Source organism: Hippoglossus stenolepis, chromosome 8 (assembly GCF_022539355.2).
Source record: "Hippoglossus stenolepis isolate QCI-W04-F060 chromosome 8, HSTE1.2, whole genome shotgun sequence".
In the NCBI taxonomy this organism is placed as follows: Eukaryota; Metazoa; Chordata; class Actinopteri; order Pleuronectiformes; family Pleuronectidae; genus Hippoglossus; species Hippoglossus stenolepis.
This window is the reverse complement of record NC_061490.1, coordinates 20,494,823-20,516,499: the sequence shown is the minus strand read 5'-3', so window position 1 is coordinate 20,516,499 and position 21,677 is coordinate 20,494,823. Positions and strand designations below refer to the sequence as shown.

General features: G+C 40.1%; 2 protein-coding genes across 8 annotated transcripts in view; both read left to right on the top strand.

Annotated features, from left to right (window-relative positions):
* The window catches only part of LOC118113339 (B-cell receptor CD22), a 1,629,935-nt gene that overhangs the window by 1,432,828 nt on the left and 175,430 nt on the right, over positions 1-21,677 (top strand). The window lies entirely within an intron of this gene.
* Positions 5,653-21,048, top strand: thrap3a (thyroid hormone receptor associated protein 3a). 7 transcript variants are annotated; one of them, XM_035162998.1, is made up of 12 exons: positions 5,660-5,827; positions 8,836-8,853; positions 10,991-11,135; positions 14,518-15,423; positions 15,783-16,475; positions 16,631-16,803; positions 17,298-17,409; positions 17,714-17,798; positions 18,687-18,868; positions 18,969-19,146; positions 19,302-19,445; positions 19,567-21,048. In XM_035162998.1, the coding sequence occupies exons 3-12, from the start codon at positions 11,014-11,016 to the stop codon at positions 19,804-19,806; spliced, it is 2,835 nt and encodes a 944-aa protein (XP_035018889.1). In that variant the 5' UTR covers positions 5,660-5,827; positions 8,836-8,853; positions 10,991-11,013; the 3' UTR covers positions 19,807-21,048. The 7 variants fall into 7 exon arrangements, with proteins under 7 accessions (XP_035018894.1, XP_035018892.1, XP_035018893.1 ...); XM_035162996.1 differs by lacking the exon at positions 8,836-8,853; XM_035162999.1 differs by lacking the exons at positions 5,660-5,827; positions 8,836-8,853 and adding an exon at positions 10,702-10,891.

Here is a 21,677-nt window from a genome sequence, read left to right as displayed (position 1 = left end):
GATACACCAGGGACACGTCTTTGGTTTCAAACAACTGCACACTTGAAAATCTGTGCAGCAGTGTTACAAATTTTTGGCAGCCTTTATTTGTCGACTAATCACATCAGACTCTTGTGTATAATCAAAGCTCATATTAAACCTCCTGAGCACGGAGATCAGGGTCTCATGCACAAGGGTTGGATTGAAGGCCCAATAGAAACATAGATGGAGATTAGAGGCTCTGGACCGAGACCCAGTTGAGTTGGATGTGTTGACAACAAAGAGGACGAGAGTGACGTCCGTGTTGTGTTGGAGAGGTGTCGGATAACGGCTGAGGTGACACTGAAGGACAGTGCAGATGGACGGGGGCAAAGCAAGTGTCTTTTCACTTTCGTGCCAAAAATGATAATTTATAGGGTGGGAAGGCTGGATCTGAAATTACCTGCACATAAAACCCCAAATATGACTTTGAACACTAACTGAATTTTACAGCGATACTCACCATGACACTAAAACAACAACTTAAGCATTGATTAATCTATAATAACATTCTAATCATGTATTACTGTATATAACATTATATCAAAGGTAATTTTCTGCAGAACAAGCACTTTTACTTTTTATACATAGGATAAGTAGGATTTTGAATGCAGACTATTTTTTATACTGGTCCTTTTAATTAAGCAAATAATCAGAATATTTCGTCCACCACTTAAATCTGGACAAAAATCTGTCTTAGGTAACTATTTTCTGATAAATATTGGTTGATTTAATATTTCCTCAAATCAATAAATTCAAAGTGGGCATTAAGTGCAAGTCCAACCAGTGAACCAAAGAGTAGAATGAGGTCCCCAGAACTGGTCAGGTGGAGGCAGCGAATATTGTACTGAAAACATTGGTGCATCACAAAAGAAGATACTTCACATGTGTATTCAGTATATGCATGTGCACTCCTTCTGGTTGGAAGAGACAATTCCAAGGCACAGACACAAAGTGGGGTGATGAGTCATGGGATCGAGCACCATGACAGTAAATTACTCTAACACACAGTCCCCACTTTGTCTCCTTCAGAGTCCCATGGAGGATTTTACCCTTTAAAGCATAAATCTTTCTTTTGCTTTTTAGAACTGACCTTTGAATTTCCACAGATCAAATATCGGTGGTTTTTGTTCGGCGGAACGACAAACATGTGCCAGCGTTATATATCGTACAGAATGAGTTGATAACTGACCTTGGAACTAATGTGAGATTTCAGAGAGTCCTTTCTGAGTCATACTGTATCTCACCATGTGCATTCATGAGCAGCGATCTTCTATTTGAACGAGACTGGTTTTAATCTTTAGAACAATTGAAGCTTTATTTTTTAAACAATTCATTCCTGGTATTACTACAGTGCCCTAAAGATGAATTACACAAGGATCCAGTCACTAACTGCATTATTAAGAAGAGTTTGGCTCCTACGAGAGGTAACTACAACCAGATGGGCGTATCAAACCAACATTATGCAAAAACACTGGTGAGAAAAGGTTTGTGTGTTTCTAGTAATATCACCGTTCACCTAACACTACGGAGGATATTCAAATATACTTTTATTATATATAATACAATATGAATATTTGTATAGTTGCTTCATTTACCTACAAAAGGCTAAACCAACTCAGTTGGATATTGGGACGAGTCCTCCACTTATGCTCTTTAAAAGGTTAAATTTCTGTGAAACGTCCTGTGAAATTGACTGATTTCTTATGGGTAATCTGCAGCAGTAACATGTCGCTCAGGATCTAAGTCCATCACCCCTGGGGAGCTTTTAAAGAGGCAATGTTGAAACTCGTGTGTCCAGGCATGTCAGCGAGGAGACGGACAGCTCCAACAGGTGGGGAGGATATAAAGTAGGAGGAGCATGAGCCCTTTTATCCCGGCACAGAGGGAGAAAGTGGTGTGAGAGGGATTGCCCCAAAAATAACCTGCCGGGTGCGTGGACAGTGGCACTATGATGCAGATCGGGTGAGAGCTGCTGAGAGAGATGGATGGGAAAGGGGCCACATGGCAAACTGTCATCACGTTCATAAGACAAGTATTATAAACTGTAAATGAATAGTTATTGAAAAGGCTAAATTATAGCATTTCTTGTTGAGGCAAGAATGTGTGACTTTTTTTATCAGTGGAAATACTGTGAATCCAATTTACAAATGTTTGACATTATAAATTTTGGAAAATGTACCACACAATATGTGGTCAGAGCAAATGTCAACTCATACAACCTTGTCTCCGAGAAATTATGTTTGTATAGAAGAAATGTGGGGATTTGCAAAGACTCTACGGGTCGTTTGGGGTGAACAGCAGGAGAACAAAGCGCTGTCAACTCAGCGGGCAACTGTCACGCCAGCGACCGGGATTTACATCTATAGTCATGACATGTGGTTAAGTTTCTTTTCCGGGGCTATTGGGTTTCTTGTAGAGTTGTTTGATGCCTAAACATAAATGCGTGTACATTGCACAAACATAAACAGTACCTCATAAAACTGCACACTGCATAACATTGACACATTAAATAACAGAATATCCAACTACAGAACAGCTTAAATTATCTTTAAAAGAAAATGTAGATATATTGTTTGTTTTTTCCCTAACAAACAAAAACTCTTAACCGAGCAGACATTTTCTAGACTGGGTCGATCTGTGTTAATGGTGCAGTTCCAAGGTGTTTGATACATCAACATGCACATTTATACTGTAAGATATTAACTCAAAAAGGAAATACGAGCTGCCCTGTCTGATTTGCTGCGGCGTATTGCTAACTTATTGGCTTTTAATTTCATGGCCTTTTCAGCGTGAGCACAGTTAATCTTCTGCTGGCGCTGGTTTTCTGCAGAGTAAAGTGCTGAGTTCAGAGCGGCTCTATGCTCTGACGATATGAACTTAAAAATATCCAAACACACCCCTTCCTGTCTAATCACCCTTTCATCTTCTTTCAAGTGTTTTACTCTACTGTGTTCATTTCTATTTTTGAATTATTCCAAGGAAATGCGCACACGTGGTCATAGGCAAATCAAAGTATTTCCAATGCAAATAGACATTGTTGCAGCTGACCCCAACATCATTAAGACTTGACTGATAGGGAGGAGTATGATGTATTGTTATCGTCTAAATGTAAACGTGATAATGGTAAAAGTGTAAAGTTTGATAATACTAATGTTACTATTTGTCAATTTCATCTTTAACAGTTTACTTTGTGTTTTATCTAATTTTTGGCTAATTAATTATGCTCGAAATACTATATAATACTTTTCCCATTAACAAGGTTTGCTAAGCACATACTTATAATTATCAATCCTGCAAAAGAGCTAATACTTACAGAGTGTGATCAGACAGTTACTGCATCATGACAGGAAGAGATTGAAATGATTTAGGAAGAACTGGATTGATTTACATGAAATTATCATATGCATATTATTCACAAAATAATATTTTTTATATAATGATTATGTTCAATATCACAACAGTCAAAAGATGTATAAAATAAAGTTATTGAATAAAATATAAGCAAACCCAAGTCGAGGTTACCAGGGTGTGAAGAGCATAAAGTAGCAGTAAAGTGACTGATATAGATATACCTAAGTATATAGGGTATATCAATCCATCTTACTATGATAAATAACATTAATGATATGAATATTGCACAGTGAATCACGTTATATACACATGGTGCTTAGCTTCACTGAGATAAAACAGCTTAAATACTGTATATTATATACTGTTCATCCCCTCTCCATCACTACCACCATGTTTTACAGACAGAAGGATCCTCCTGCCAAGCAGCAGCTGTACAGGTACTACAAAAGTAGCTTTTAAGAATAGTATCACCTTGTAAAAAGATCCAAGTCACTTATAAAGTAACAAAAGGCTGAAATCCAAGAGGATGTCTTTATTTTAAATTACAGTGGGACAGGGAGTCCCGCCACGTGTGGGAAGCTGACAGCCATATTTCAAAAGTGATATCATCGATGTCAAGTTTGATGTACTGTATGTCTACAAACGCATCATGATATTTGATATTTTATTTCTGTTATTACAACAATTGACAGTAATTTTCTTCCCAGGGGGAATGTGAAAGAAAAGTGTCTCTATATAAACTTCTGTTGGCTACTGTGATCTGAGGATATAATCACAATAATAGCTCTTTTATGGGAGACATTCCAGGGGGAGGGAAATAAAAAGTAGCAGCCACATGAACTCTTTCCCCTGAACTGTTATAAAGAAAGAATGTATTGATTTTGTAAACGAGCTAAGTCCAACAGATGATAAGAGATCCCAGTGCTGTGCCACACCAGTGAAAGTACTTTAATGGGATTTGGATTCAAAAGAACTAATGGCACCAGTATGAGAACACTTAAGAAATTCAAATCAATAAAAGATTGATAACATACAAAACATTGTTAAACAATACAATTAATAATGTAATTGTATATTTTACAGGATACTTTTACACAGATGAGGTCAAACAGAATCAATCATTCGACAACAGATGATTAGATTACTGTTTAAAGTTTTAAGTGTAATTTTGAAAACAGGTATTAAATGTGAAGTGCACAAATTTGCAAGTGGGCCACTGCGCAGTCGCATAATCCTTAGTGATTTATAAGATTAACCACACACCATATTGATATTATGATTAATCCACCCATAGTATTTGCAGAATAAAAAAGTACTTTAATTATTCACACACCTACTATCAAATGACACAGAGGACTTGTAACTTGTAAAGTATTGAGAGTTGAATAGACAGTTTTTTCAGAGGCTGCACTCTATCGTTTTGAAGTTATTTGATAACACTCTACTTACAAAACCCATTGCAAGTCATATTTCATATTTGAGACCAGTGGTTATGTCTCTGTCCTGATTAAGAGTTGGTTTTTGTGTCTCCTTTGCGGTAAATATAAAATGAATTTGTGGGAACGACTGCAACTGTCATGTATTGCACAAGCACAACACGTAGGCCTGTGCAGGGAAAAGGATCTCATTGGTGATTTGCATTCAGAATCAACATAATACGTATAAGTTGTCTATGTGATCACTTTATTACACCAACCGGACTACTGTAAAGTGCTTTATATTTTCACAGCGTCGGAACTGAATAAAATCCATTATAGCTTTATTGCTGGTGTCATATTAAAGCAATTAGGTCACGAAAAACAATATATGTTAGTGTTAATGTAAATGTTTTTGTCCTCCATATAAACATGCACCAGAGGGGGGAGGGGCAGAAGAAAAGTTCAGTACAACACCACCAGTAGGATCAATACACTGAATTTCCATTCATTATCAAAACATTATTAACAATTATCTAATAAAGATTACAGCTTATTCATATTTATTAATACACATGCAACGAGTGAGAATGAACCACACACACACACACACAAACTACAGCAGCTCCCTGGAGGAACACATTGACCACAGTGAGTTTTCGACTGGGATTACTGGTCTTCTATCACAGAAAGGTGTTATTATGGGGCAGCAGGCCTGTCATATTACATAATGTGCATTTTAATAAAGTGTAAACTGAAGTGTGACGCACACCAGAGCGTGTTTAGAGTCCGAGGTGAAGGCGGAAGGAAACATGACCCTCTGAGTGGCACCGAGCAGTCACACCCCCTCTCCCTGAACACCGCAGACTACAGCAGACACACACACACTCACAGACAGACACACACACAGACACACACACCATTGAAACGAGTTGAGGAGCCCAGACACAGTGAAGACCGGAGATCTTTAAGTCGTTCCTGCAGAATTACGCGGCGGTGGCTGAATGTAACGCGGAGACACTGAACGACAGCGCAAAGCGGTGAGCGGACTGGTTTCATTCTTTCCTTTTCATCCTGTGGCCGAAAGTGAAGGTTCGTGATTATGAAATAATGTATCTCCAGTGTCGGCAACGTGGAAAGTGAGAGTTAAGGGGAAGTTGCGCAGCACGGGGGATGATCCCATGGCGAAAAAAAACTCACTGACATAAATATAATTTGAGACAACATCAGTAACCTGTTAGACAAAGTATGGGTATGTTGTCTTCTCATGTTGGTAGATTTGTTATTTTCTTGACTTGATCGGTGCATCATTACGCGTTTGCGGCACCAGGAGCCACAGAGCGTCAGCGTCCAGCCCCTCCAGGACACGACCCCCTGGTTGTATCATGCTTTCATTTGAACGCCACTGGTGTCTCTGAGTAATTTGCTGGAAGCTCCTAAGAAATATCTTCAAAGCACTTACATTTTTTATTATATATGTTGAAAATATTTTTTTGGGGATCCCTGGACCTGTGGAGGATTCAAGGAGACCTCAGGAAAACCAGTTGTTTAATTTCCCCAGCTGCAGTGGAGCTGTTGTTTTTGGTGGTCAGCAGAATGGCTGCTGTGATTGCAAGTTTTAGTAAATTGTCTCTCCGCCTACTGTAAACAGCTACAATACCAAATTAAGCCAAACAAGTCTGATATAGCAACAAGTATAATCTCCTAGACATGACTTTCCTGTGAATGCTTATCTACTTGGTTTTGTGGACCAATGTGAATCTATTTCTGGGGTCTTGTTATCCCAAAAAAAACAAAAAAACGTTTGAGAACATTATCATGCAATTTCCTGCTGGCCTACAGGATCCGGGTTGAGTTCAATCCTCCTTAACAAACACCAGCTGCCCAAAAAGTACACACACAATGAAAAGGTGTTGCCACACAGAAAAAACTAAGCTGGCACCTACTGAGAACACAGACCTGCCTGTGCCACTTTGTTTGTGACGATATACTGATCACTTGAACTTTCCATGTTTCGATGTCACAGTGCTGCAGTGGGACATAAGACTGTTTGCAACTTTATTGATACCATGTGGGCACTTAGCTGGGGCTTATACAACATGTCACTCATAATACCCACAACAAAGACATCGACTGTGTGTCCAGCTTCATGCTGATGAGATCCTGCAGCTCAGCGGAAACACAAACATCAACTGCATATACAGATTGAAAATATAGAATTTATAACTCCGAATCTGTCAGCGGACCAAAATAGGGAGGACCTCAAACTGTTGAGTTCCTCTCGAATGCAACCGGGCTTGACAAAAGTGGTGATGACAGACAGCTGAGAAGCATGACAGTGGGAGGATGTATCAGTGACACGCTGCTTTGAGACACTTTCCACGCAAAAGTGGCCTCATGTTCACAGTAAACACCATGCAAGGGCAGTTTTTACTGATTACCAGAGTAAACCAGTAAAATCCACTGATATGAGCCTTTCACAAACATATTGACATCTGCATTTACGTATGCATCGATTTAAAAGTTTTATTGAGTTGTGAAATATCAAGCCTCACTTATATTTCTTTGACATTAAAGTTTGATAACATCATCTTAGGAATTACAGACAACAAAATATTTATATGAGCTGATGTATCATATGTCATATGTATCATATGATATATGTCTAATATCGGTAACGGCATCGGACACCAAACATCCATATCCGTCAAGCTCTAGTTTTTATCTTCTAAATGTTGCTGTTCTAGATTTTCTAATAGAATTACATGATTACCCTGCCTACAATACAGTGGTATTGAATTGATTCAGTTAGCAATGGTTAGCCAGTTAGATGCTACTGGGATCCTGTTGTAGTGAAACATGAGGTCAAGCTCAAAGCCGAGCTGAATGGTTCTCTCATCCGTCATCGCAGCCAAATGGCAAACAGCATTGTTGAGTGAAATCTCTGCATGAGATCATCAGTTACAGTTACAGTAGCTCGCTCATAAGAAACAAGTCCAAGACCAAATGAGTGAATGAAGCAGGATATTCAGAAGTTTCATTTGGTTATATTCAATATCCAAAGGAGGAAGCTGTAGGTTTTATCTCGTCCGAGCAAGCCACAAGGCTTTGCTTCCCATTAACCGCCTCTGCGTGTGAAGTGTCTCGCTACATTTCAATAACCAAAAGATTGTGCCAGTGACAGTTGCTGTGGCTTTTCTGAAATGGCGAGCGGGGCGTCTGCAGGGGCACATATAGATAGCAAATGTGATTCCAGCTGCCACTGCGGCATCCCAGTCTTAATGATAGAGCAGTTGATTGACTGGAGCGTTTCTGCTCATACACATCAAGAGCTATGTATCAAGTTGCTGGGCCATTGTTGATGCTGCTTTTGGTGTTACATGAAATAAACAGCTGATGAGGATTATACAGCTGCCGCTGCCCACTGCCAGTGAACTGTAAATCATGAGCGCATTCATTGTATTGAACTTGTATCCATGTGGGGACCTTTATCAATTGAATTGTGTCACTAGTGCTACTCCATCTATTAGTAGTTCTCCTGTCACCGTACCCTGTTGTTCCAGCTCTTTACACCAACTGTTTTGTACCCGGCTTTGTTAAAGACCTGCTTGTTGTTCCAGCTTTTTTCTAAAAGGCTACCAAGGATGTCCATTCAGAAGCTAGTTAATATATTATTTTATGATGATTCATTAGATCTTTATTTACAATAAGGTGTATGATTAAACTGTAAAAACATCAATCCTTAATTATATTTATCTGTCATAAGGGTTTAATAACGTCATCTTAGGAATCATTGATATTTTCTTACATATATATGCTGATATATTGGTCTCAGACATTTTCTTCTCCTGAATATCGGCCCTCAAAAATCCATATCAGTCGGGCTCTACCAAGAAAAAGATCATCAATAACACAATCAGCTAGTGATAAAACCCTGAGAGGGAAATACTGAAGGTGGAAGTTAGACTTTAAAACAGGAAACATGTTTTGTTGTTGGTTGACACTTTAATGGTGGTAGTTGGTGACGTGTTTTTGTGTTGTTTTTCAGGTTTAGACTGTGATAAAGGTGAGAAAATGTAACCTAAAGTCCTGACAAGTAGTCAGATGATTGTTTTGCGATTGTGTGCATGTGTGTCACTAACTGCGTCCCCGTGCTCTGATCTAGTAGCAAGTGATTAAAGGCCTAGCTTGCCACAGTCTTTCTGAAAGGCTGAAATCTCAGTGATTATGCTGCCGACCACACAGAGCGGAGGAGCGACAGCTGCAGCTGGTTATCAATCGACTCGAGCGTTCAGAGCGAGGCTATCGAAACGGATCCCACTGTTCAAGTCTACCAACTCATTTTCATATTGAGCGCTGGTGGCTGAGGCAATGCTCCACCTTCATATAGATATCCTGCACATTTCAAAGAATTAGAGTGTGCAGTGAATACAGAAGTCATAAATCAATGGTGTCATTAGTGGGGGGAGCCTTTTTGTATACAGTTTCACAGAAAACAATTTTCAGCCTTATGAAAGAGTCTGAAACACAGATGTGTTGGCTTTTAACATTTTCATACAGCTTTTACAAGAAATTCTGAATAATACCAGTTAAATATTTCAACTTCTTCTTATACTATACTAATATTTTCAAAGTTGCAAGCTGTCAAAGTGTTTGAATTCTAATCACATGCCACCACATGCGGGAAAGGGGGCACATCTGAATGCCACACTTCCAAATGTGCACAGTAAGCTGTGTTGGCGGTCTGTTGAGGTTGGACCTTCAGGAAATTATTCACTGAAAGCCAAAAACAACAAGCTGCCAGAAATGAGGAGAGTGGGAAGTTCACAGAGCATGGGGAGGAGGTGGGGGAAGATGGATCCATTTCAATCCTCTCCAACATAGTAGCAAGGATACACACTGAGACCTCCGTGTGATAGCGTGCACCAGTTTTGAAATCCCTGTCATGTGCAATCTGCAATTTCCTCCTTCCAATGTCCCTGAGGACGACTCCAATAATGAAAGATCAATTATTTGATCCCAGGCATTTACTGTTCTCCGAGGTGCATATGTCACAAACAAAGCTGTTTGAAAGAATGAAAGATGCTCCTACTGTTAAAAAAAATGTGAGTGTAGGAGTGAAGCCCTGGAGGAGTCAGGAAGTGGAGGCATGTGTGCACTGAGCAGATAGAGGTGAGCATCTCTGGGAGCAGATTCACAGCAGATCTTCAAAAAAAAAAGCAAATGTAATATGCTGAGGCAGCTTTAGAGGAAATTAACTATTTTCTAATCGAAAGTGGGGTGGTGTTGAGTTGAAGTATTTACCTTTGAATAAGTCCGGTGTGAGTTCAACAGTAACAAGTACTTTTTTATCATGAATGTCAATGGATATAAAAGCAACAGAGAAAAGATATGACCAGTCTTCATTTATTTGTAAAGACACGTATTTTTATGTTGGATAGAACTACATTCAATACACTATATTTACTCATCTATTTGAAGAACATATCGCATAAAGTGTGCTTTTATTACTTCCTCAAAAAAATGAACACAGTTTTATCTGTTCATATCTTTCACTTATTCTTGTCTCTAATTGTGGGTGGGGTTCACATGCTTTACACATATATATATATATATGGGTAATAATGTCAAGAACCTGAATTCCATCAAAAAATACGACTTAACGCTAAATTTGTCTTGTCTTCATGTGAAGCCTGGAACTTAGAGGACAAACATTTCTGCAAGGCTTATTGTATAGATATTGATTTACTGTGCAGGACAATCAGCTCTGGTGTATCCCGCACTAACTCAAGGAAACAGTTGACTCGACAGTTGAGAAGTCAGATGACTGACGAAAGACTGCCCTCTATGCAAATGATCAGTGACTAAATAAAACAGGTTCTGTTTGGATGTCCTACACTGCCACAGATTTCCTTCTTCCTTTATCACAGCTGCTCTGCTTCTTTACTGACAGACTTTGAAGTCAGCGCATCTCGGATGGCTAATCTCTGCTGGATATTTTATTTCATGCATTTTTGACTCGTTTGGCTTTCCATGCATATTGCTCATTCAGCTGTTCACACAGATGATTAATAGTCATTTTGTGCAGCCGGTGTCTTGAAAAGGTGACCGAGTGGCCGTCATTTTTTTTTTTACGGACTACTGTTTGAATCCATCTTTTTTCCTAAATCCTAACTCGGACGTACAACTCTTTTTTGTGACAGTTTGAGGTGGACTGGCTGCTACGATGTCCAGATCCATAAAATCCGCCTCGAGGTCTCGGAGCCGCTCAAGGTCCCGATCAAGATCCCGCTCCACCTCACGCTCCAGAAGTTGCTCCAGGTCCCGGTCCAGGAAGCATCGTTACAGGTAGAGTCCATTCGGTGAACCACCCTCCACTCTGTAAAATCTGTTGTCCGTATATGTCTTTGTTTTTCTTGATTGTCCTTTGAAAAGCTTTATGATGTCAGTCCTGAGCCTTCATCTGCAGCAAACTTTAACTTATTAAAACAATGTTTGTTATGATTCCACAAAGTTGGTTATGAACAAATGAGACACTAGCAGCCAGTGCAGCATTCAAATTCTATCTAATAAATTTAATTTGTCTTAAATGATGGATGGTACATTGCTTTTGAGAATAAAAAAATACATATTTGCAGACAGTTTATTTTTGACAGTGGGAATATGTCAACAGACAGTTCAGTGTTCTGTAAATATCAGCCTTCTCTGTAATCGTTTTCATCTGTAAGACCTGGTCTTGTTCTGGACTTTAAGAGTTTGGTTCTCATATGAAAGCTGGTGCAGTTTATTAATGGATTTGGGTCTGACCCAAAAATCTGGGCTCAGCTTCTGTATCCAGAGGAAATTGTTGTTTGAGGAAGATTTCAGCTGCCGGTTGGTGAATTAATTGAAGTTTGAGTGAATATTATTGAATAATATAGGTTGCTTGCACTGCCTGGGAAAACATTTGCATATGCACTTAACCTCAGTGGCACTTGGGATATTTAATCAAGCCTATCAGCAGCATTTGGGGTTTGTTGCTTTGCTTAAGAAAAACAACCAAAAAAACGCCCTGACTGTTGATCTGCAGGCTCTGATGCTTCTGCTGTTTCTGGCAGAATGACTGTGGCATGGCAGTAAAAAGGCAGGGCAGCACATTTCCTGGCAGCTCCACAGCTCCTATTAAAATTGGTATAAAGAAGAGACATGGAAGGCTTCTAATAAATCCACTTTCACATGTCTGTTGAACTGTAAAAGCATAGATGCACACAATTGCATACGTTTTATATAAATACTGATCGACATATAAACATTAGGGGAAAGAAACACACAGAGAAATAATTAAATTTCTAACATTTCTGGGCCAAAGGTCCAATGTTGACAGGTCTGACAACTAAAAAGAGAGAAACATTTTGTCACTGTCAACACCCCTATATAATTAAAACTTCAGTGCTTCAGTTCAGTGTGGGCTTTCCCCATTGATTTATCACACTTAAAATAAGAGTGGAGAAAAACGTATCTTGCAGGAGTTTTATATTCGGCACAACATAAGTACATCTTTAAATGAGTATTTACGGTGGCTTAGTCAGACTTGTAAAGTGTCCATTTCTTTTTTTTTATGAATCCTCCCTGAACTGGTCGAACAGCTCTTCTGACTGGCAAACATAGAGTCAAAGGATTCAAGCAGATTTTTTTTCCCTTCTCATTTGGTGCATGTGACTCCCCGCTTTACCAGAGCTGGCCAGAGGAGCTGCAGTGTCTGTAGCTCTCGCTGTGAGTGTGCAGTGCTGCTTAGTGCGCTGCCTTCTTTAATCATTCTGTATTCCAATGAAAAAACACACTAGGTGAGTGCTGTGCTTTATCAAACCTTTTGTTTGTGGCTTTATCGTGTGTTTGCATGAAGTGTGGCTGCCTTGCTCTCTCTGTTTAGGATATATTTGTGCGATGTATTGTAAGCTTTGCACGTATTTTGGCATTTAAGCTTCAGCAAGTAGTCGTATTGTATTGAGCTTGTCATTGACAGAGCAGTTACTTTTTGTTTAGTCTTGTAGAGAGAGAATAATACAGTCGGATGTCAGGACTAGATGTGGTACATTCAGGATCTCAGTGAAGGCAGTGTAAAGTTGTACATGTGGAAATGTGTTTATGTTTAAACATAGAAGTTTGGCTGATGATATCACTAATGTAAAGTAGAGAACCCATTGTGTCGGAGTTATACTGTGAGGACTACGTTCCGGCTTGAATACAACACAAAGCTTTTTTTCATGAGCAGCTCAGCAGAGACATCATGTGGACCAGTCTGAAGCTGCAGCCTCGCTCAGCACTGCTCCTCTGGGGGTTTCTCTCAACATGGAAGCCCACATGTTCTATACTAACATGCAGTGTGTTTTACCAATTCAAAGTGGTCTGTGGTTTATTGGACAAAGCAGCCATATGTATTCTGTTCATCATTCTTTTCGTGGTTTGGGAAAGTTTCATGAATGGGGAAATTGGTTTCAGATTTTTGGACCGTATGTTTCTTTTTCCATACACTGGTCAGTTTTTTTTCAGTCGTAACTGAAGTTTATATTGCGTGACAGCTCAATGTACTTTAAGCATATATACGTTTTTATTGAATTATAGAATCTTAAATCCTACATTTTTGACTCATTCAGCAGCTGAAGTCACATGTGATGCTTTCTCTATAATGGAACATTGTTTGAAAAGTTTGTTCACCTTTTTGTTCACTAACACTTTTGCAGAAGTTCACACAACGGTGTTGCACTTGTAGGTAACTTGACCCTCTGTTCAGTTCACGCCAAACCAGCTCCAAAGAGAAATCCATCTCTTCCATCTTCTGAAGCCACCATCTAATTCATTTCTTTTAATGTTTTAGGTCATTATCTTGTTAAGGATAAGATGCCACATAAGTCAGTCTTACTTTGCATTTTTACTCAATATACTGAAGCTCACTACTTCTGCAGTTCAGTAGTGTCCTGATTATGCACCACAGGGAGTAGTTTGTTCCAACACTGTCATTGTACAGAAGGTTTTGAAGTAATCGACAAAAGCTGGGGCACGTGTAGGAATTGTTTACATTACCCTTCAAGGCTTCATTTGCTTCCATAGCTACAGGAAATGTGTGGGCGACTGCTTTCCTTTGAACCATTTAAGGTTATTCACAGGACTTTATGGAAATAATGGGGGTGCTCTAAAACCTTTGACTGGTAAAGTATGTGAAGCCATGTAGCCAGTGGTTGCATGTTCAGTGTCTTCTTAAAAAGACTGAAGAGCCTGGTTTACAGTTGTGTAGTAATAGTGCAGTAGTACAGTTTATCTTTATTGTTATTTTCCCACACCAAACATTTATCATTGAAGTCATGTTTTTCTTTGTTCCGCCATGTTGTGATTTATTTTATTACACAGCTCATTTTATATTTATTTTAGCAAAAACCAAAGTTTTTATATACTGACCAGGTTAAATCATGTTCATTATGTATGTCAGTGCTAAATGATCAGTTGACACAAACTGATGCTTATTTAAATATTCATCCCTGTTTTTAAGTTGTATTGTATTGTCTTACAGCAGTGAATCTAATTAATACATATATAATGTAACTGATGACTTTAGGCTGTTTTTTGAAGAGTTTATGGTAGTGGTGTATTGTATTACATTACATTGCTGTGGAGGTTTCTGTTTTGGGGCCAGAACCAATTGTTATATCCTTCAAGAAATTAGTTACGCGTTTTCTTTCTCTCCTTTATTTCATAGCTCAAGGTCTCGGTCACGGTCACGGTCAAGATCTCGTTCTCCATCTTATAACCGAGACAAGAAATATGCAAGAGGATACCAGAACAACCGGGAGTTCCGGGGCTACCACCGCGGCTTCCGGAGGCCGTACAATTTCAGGGGCAGAGGGCGAGGGTACTTCCCACGTGGTCGCTTCCAGCGTGGTGGTGGGGGTGGCGGCGGCGGCGGCTACAACAACAACAACAACTTCCGCCCAAACTGGAAGAACTACAAGCAGCACCCTCAAAACCAACAACAACAACAACAACAGCAAAACTATTCTCGAGGGCGAGGGCGATCGCACAATTTCCAGAAACGCCCAGAGAGCCCCCCTCATGGCCCCTCTCACCGCTCTGACCGATCCTCCTCGCCATTATCCAGACTTTCTCAGCATTCGTCTTCCTCCTCGCACTCATCCTCTCCCAAATGCAGGCCAGCCTTGCTGCTGGCTAATCAGAACTCCAAAGATGTGAAAGAGGAGACCTCAGCCTCAAAGGAGGCCCAGAAGGGAGGAGGGGAGGATGGGGGTCCAGTGGAGCTTGTCGGGGCGTTGGCAGGAGATGCCAAAGAAGGCGCAGGCAGTGAGAGAACTGAGGGGAGCTGGCAGGGCCTGGCAGACTGCAGCAGCAGTCCAAAGAGAGCCTGTCCTCTGGCAAATTCTGCTGTTAATGCTGGTCAGAGCAGCCAAACGACAAACCAGTCTGCCCCCTCTAAGAACACAAATGACAACAGAAATGGTGCCCCCTCGTGGCAGACGGTGTGTAGTTCATCCTCTGCTAAAAAAACCTCACATGAAGGTCTGAATCCAATGCTTTCCAGCTTTGACTTCTTCTCCACTGAGGAATACCTGGATGGAGATAAATCTGCAATCTCCGTTGCCTTCAGAAAGTAAGGCTGATTTTACTTTTCTTTTCTCAGATCAGTTCTGACATTGTTTTAGAAAACCATGCAAGCTTTGCAGATATACAAATACCATGTTGGGAGTTATTGTTTACTGCTTAAATGCTTTCACATGCCTTTTTCAGATCACACAATAGGTTGTAGTAACAGACAAAAATTGAATTCAGGGATTTGGACAGATTAAAAAAAAACTTGTATTGTCTTCTCAAACAACATAGTTTTTTATTCACTATGCCTGTATCTTTTATCTGACACGACTATTTGTTTTAAGCTGTTAATCTAATTTATTCAGTTGTCTCTCTAAGTAGTTGTTGGATGCAGCTCTTCATCTCTTTGTCATTGTTTAGGTTTCTGGAGGAGCAAAATAAGAAAGCTGCATCTTCTTTGGAAAACGGCAAAAATGCAGAGACAAATGATGTGGATATGGATCAGGGGAGAGTAAATGGCAAAGCATCAGCCATTAACACTGACTCTGTGTCAAGGAAGTACAAAGGGGACATTGACGGGAAAGTGTCCCTGAACAGCTTCCTGAAAACTTCTCCCTTTCTGTCTGCTGATGGGGAGGAAGAGGAGGAGATGGTCATCAAGCCTCATTCAAAGTCACTGCAAAAAGACTGGCGCAATGGGGATGAGTCCTCTAAACTACATAGCCAGGTCAGTCCATCAGCCCGAGAGCTGTTTGAAGAGTGCTTTGGCAAATGGAAGAATGTGACGTATTCACAGGTGGCTAACAGTGACCTCGACGCCATGGCAGAGGAGATATATCTTAGTCGAAAGCAAGATAAGGCCTCAGCCTTTGCAGCCGCCCTCGCCAAGAGGGAGTTGGCAGGAAAACTTGACGAACTGTCCCCAGACATTAATTGTAAAGCCAGGAAGATGGCTAAATCTCCCTCTGTCCCATCTCCTACACTTCCCTCCAGGAGGAACTCTGACAGAGAGATGTTCATGGTCAGGGGAGAGGACTCGTCTTTCGTGTCCTCAAGAAAACAGGAAGCGAAATGTAATATCAAAATGGATTTTCTTGGAGAGGGTCTGCTAAGGTGAGCAACCTACTATAGATTCTTGTCCCATATTCAGTCTTTCAACAGTGAGTTGAAAACAATCAAAAGATTATGTCAGTATAAAATGTTGTTTTATCCAATCCAATACCTATTTTGTGCCACATACAAAAACGGTCATTTTTTGTCACTTTCAGCTCTTCAGATATGTTAGCTGAGGAGCGACAGTTGTCTCAGGATCTCGTGCAGTCCTCAAAGAAGGATCAGGAGTTTCGCTCCATCTTTCAACACGTTCAGGCTGCTCAGTCGCAGAGGAGTCCCTCTGAGCTGTTTGCTCAGCACATAGTCACCATCGTTCACCACATTAAAGGTGAGGCCCCTCTGTCTCTAAGCCATGTCTTGATATACAGTATTATTCACAATGTACATTCATCTAAACTGACACAAGTTTTTCAATAATGAAGGGAAAAAAAATCTATTTTTCAGAATCACATGCCATGTTGCATTTGCTTTGGCCGCAGACGTTTTTCGTACTAGGCTTGTGTTAACGTTCAAATCTGTGAAAAGCAACATCACAATTGAATTTTGAGAAAGCAGCATTGTGTATTGAGAGAGATAGAACAATAGGGCAGGGAAATGTGGAGTAAATGTTCTGGAAAAACAAATTTGGAAACTGTTAATGGAGACAGAGACCTTCAGGTATGTCTGCTTTTGGTTAATCCACTGAATTTAAAAATGACAAATCAGGGAACTTCATCACAATGATGAAAAACTCTAATCCATATCCAATCTATTCCATAATGATCTTATCAATAAATAAAAAATTTAAACATGGCTGTTTTTTATGACCGTTTACCTTTACAGCGCAGCACTTTCCATCTTCTGGCTTGACTCTTAACGATCGGTTCACCATGTACCAAAGACGGGCCGCAGAGAAGGAAATGACGAAGCCAAGAAAAAGCCCAGAGATACACAGGTAGAGTCGCCTCTTGAGTGACCCTCTCACCTTCAGTGTGCTGTGGCTTCACCACCTCTTTTAACAGCTTTCAGGTATTTCTCTCACCTTTGCTACCTGAAAATCCACAGACTACCTTCACTTATTTGTCCTTGTGCTTTGTGGAGACCGTTTTTATTTCCTCACCAGTGTTCCTTTTCATTTTGTGTTGGCTTCACAGTTCTATGCAACTCACGGTTTGTTGTTGTTGTTGTGGCACCTGTGCTCTGTACGTGATACTACGTTCATTTAATTCTGTTGTTTTCACTGTGTTTCTCTCTCACAGAAGAATTGATGTTTCTACAAGTGCTTTTAAGAAACACTCTCAACTGTTTGAGGCGATGAAAAGCTCAGACGATGGCACTTACAAGGTGACTGAACATTTTGCAGTATGAAGTATGTTGGAAAAACAAACAACAGCAAAAAAGAGTGAGCGAGCCAGATGCCTTTAGACTGCACTCTCTTAAAGCCTGTGGCTTTCCTTGACGGAAGACGCTCAAAGTCTAAGAAATGCAAATGCGAAAACGAGGCACTTTGACTTGGTTGTTTGTTATATCGCCTTCACACATGGTGAATTGGTTATACTGTGGGCACAAGCCTGACCAAGGCTAATGAATCAAATAAGGTCAAAAACGGAAGCCACTGTGCCAAAGCTGTTCAGAGGACTCTAAACAATTATCTTCGTAAGTATTTCAATCAGGAACAGAAATATCCTTCAGCAAGTACTATGTGCTTCAAAGTGTACTTGCATGCTAAACTTTTTGAGTAGACCTTCACAGTGTTTCTGTTTAGATGCACATGGACATGCATGGTCAACCTCTTGTAAACATGAAGCATAAATAGGATAATTTTTTTTTATATTCAGTCAACTTGATCATAGGAAACTGTATCTTCTTGTTCTTCACCATTCAATACTGGTGGTTTTGCATGTATGGCCAAAAACCTGTAAAGTGCATGTACACCAACTATTTCCCACAGCATATAAGATTGGTTTCGCACCACCCCACCATATTGAAACAGCCATCTTTAAGTACGAAAACTGATCTCCAAATACTTAAGAGAATAGCTTCTAAGTCTTACTAAAACATGCAAACATGGCTGAGTTTTATTCATGCCAACTGGTTGTTTCCCGGGTTTGTCCCCATTTTCCATTGACATCATTTAGTTTACAAACCAGCTTGGCCGAGAGCAGACTGATAGCATCCTTGTGCTAATCCAAAGTCTGTGGACTACGATGTGTTCTGTTTTGGTTTGCTCAGGATGGTGGGGGAAAAATAAAGGGTGACCCAATGGACCTGCGTTTGGATATTGAGCGCCGTAAAAAATATTCCACCCATGAGAGAGATAATAATCAGGATCGGGGACGAGATATGGGAGATTCCCCAAATTCTAGCCGAGAGAGATCCGTGGAAAAGTTCTCCAAATGCCCCAAGAGATCAGGGTATGTGCAATTGCCCAACACCATTTTTTCCGGGGTTAAATACATTGTACTATAAACAGTTGGACATGAAGGACATTGCATCTACCCTCTCTGCTTTTAGGAAAAGTAAGAAGAAGCGCTCTCGATCACGTTCGTCCTCGTCTTCCTCATCAAGAAAATCCCAACACGAAGGAGATTTGCCCCTTAACAAGTCTGATCCCAAAGATGAAGGCTTTAATAGAGCCCAGCTGGGCCAAGGGGAGTTACCGGGGTCTGAAAGAGGAAGGCCACATGGATTTGTGAGTTTAGATGGTGTTTTAAAGAGATGAACTTCTCTTGAAAGATCATAGTTTGGAGGAATAGTTGTGTCATATTACACTGTACATTTTACTTTCACAGTTTGTGCCTTCAAAGGTTTTGCTTCTTTTCAGTTCCTTTTCTTCTCTAATTACAGCAAGTACGAATTCGGGGAAGGGGCTGGAACAGAGGCAATTGTCAAGGGAACACTTCACATAGTAGTGCCTCAGACATGGTAGCACAACAAAAAACTGAAGGCTGGGAACCAGAGTACACACCTAAAAGCAAACAATACTATCTGGTAGGGTCAATCTCCTACCTATCCATGCCTCCTATTCAGCATATGGTGTAATTTAGTCAGATGTAGCTCAAGTTTGTCCTTAGCTTGACACCCCTCCATCCTTTTTCTTTGTTTGTCACAGCACGACGACAGAGATGAGGAGGCGGACTGCAAGTGGATGGACAGTCAAGGGCGAGGGCGAGGAAGCTTCTCTCGTGGAAGGGCACGTTTCATTATCCGCAAAGCCCCCGGAGGTTCCAACACCAATAACCCCAGATGGGCCCATGACAAACTCCAGGTCAATGGAGGGAAAGGTGGTTCTCAGGAAGAGGAAACTGGGCAGGACCATAATGGCGGAGAAATAGATGGAGATAATAATTGAGCCTTGAAGCAGTCCGCTGAAAATGTTAACGGTCTTCTGTGTTGTTGCAGGATCTGACACAGTAATTTTATCTACCACAGAGGATCGCTAAAATACAGATTCAAATGTTTTAAGGTCGTATCGTAGGATATGTTCTTCACTTGGACACAACCTTTCCCTACATTAAATACAGCTTGTTACTAGAAGCACTGTTTGAAGGGTGAAATGCTGTTTCTCATGAAAATTCACAACTTTGTACTTCATGTTCCTTTCTTTTTATAAACGGACAATTTCTGTGCATCAGCTTGATAATAAATACAACTTAGATCATATCAACTTGTGCCACGTATTGTTGAAAATGAAGAAATGTTTTTTTGAGTAGATTACAAGATTAATGCATTGTAGAAATACATTGACTAGTTCCAGTAAATGCATTGGAATCTAATTCAGTTCCCTAAAGATTTGTGTGGAAAAAAAGCAGGCATGTTGTTTTGAGTGGTATCTTGTGTGGATTACAATGACAGCAATAAATACACTGTAGTTTATGTTAACAACAAAAATTCACTGTTAAGCTGACTCAGCACTCGACAGACGACCCCGATTTGACGGTGGGACCAAACTGTACGGGGTCAAAGGTTTAGCTCTATAGTCTTTCATCATGTAACATCCGACAGGTCTACTGTACTACACATTTATCATGAAACATTTCTGCTATCTGAGATTTCTACCCTTTACAGTGGCTGTGTGCTTGATCATCAGTACCACTAATCAGTTCACAATATTTATATTGATTTAAGTTTTCCTCCAGAGACATTATTTGCTGTTTTTGGAACTTGCTAGACAGGATTGTGATTTAATAATGTCAAGGAGAATGTGTTGTTATTGGAATAGATTTTTATGTGATTTTTGTTGGCTGATTGCAAACTTTTCTTCTTTACTCAGTTGTGTAAATTGTGTGCAAAAATGACAACGGTATGATAGAACAGATCTAGAATTCAGAGAATAGTTTGTAAGACAAATACGGAGCAGTTTATATGGCAGTCATGTCTACTCATTTCTCATTTGCCCATAAAATTGAATTGCACAACTTGTGCCTTACCACCGGTGCTCTGGTCTTATTTGTACAACACAGGCCTTCAGATCGAAATTCATACTCACTTGTTTAAAGCTTATCTGCTTAGGAAATAATGCTCTTTTTAAATAGGTATTGTTGTCATCTTTTTTCTCAGAGATTGTAAATTAAAGAGACACTGATTTCTTTGATTCCTTGCCTTGATGTGTTTTTTGTTGTTCTCTTATGAGCCACTTTACAGAAGTCGTGAGGTTTTCTCGACTTGTTTTGTGGAAAAAAAATCGAAGGAAGTTGGAAGCAGCTTATAGATGCCCACAGGTAGACCTGCATCCGCTGCATTACAGCAATTCTAGTTTGAGTTTTTAAATTTTCAACCTCCTTTCCAATCCCAAATACTAAGGCAAAATAATGTACAGTAAACCTATGCCTTAACTAGAAGGCCACTACTGCCAAAGCCCAAGAGTTCCTTTAAATTCAATCAAGCTGCAGCCAATCGCAAACACTCACAGACATTAGTCACCTAAATATGATGACATGGGCGACAGCATAACCTCCTTGGTGGAGAAACCCGGTTATGAGTACAGTGACTCAGCCTTGATTTGTTACTGCTCTATCAAACAGGCAGCCAAGATTACTTCCTTCATGCGGAGCCATAATAATAATGAGTCAGACTGTTTTCTACAATCCAGGTTGTCTTGGTCGATCCCTGAACATCACTACAGACCCAGGTCAATCAAATCAAGGACACACTTCCACTCTCTAACACATTTCTGGATTAAAAAGTACAGACTCATCAGATATTCTCCCGTCCATAAAGGCT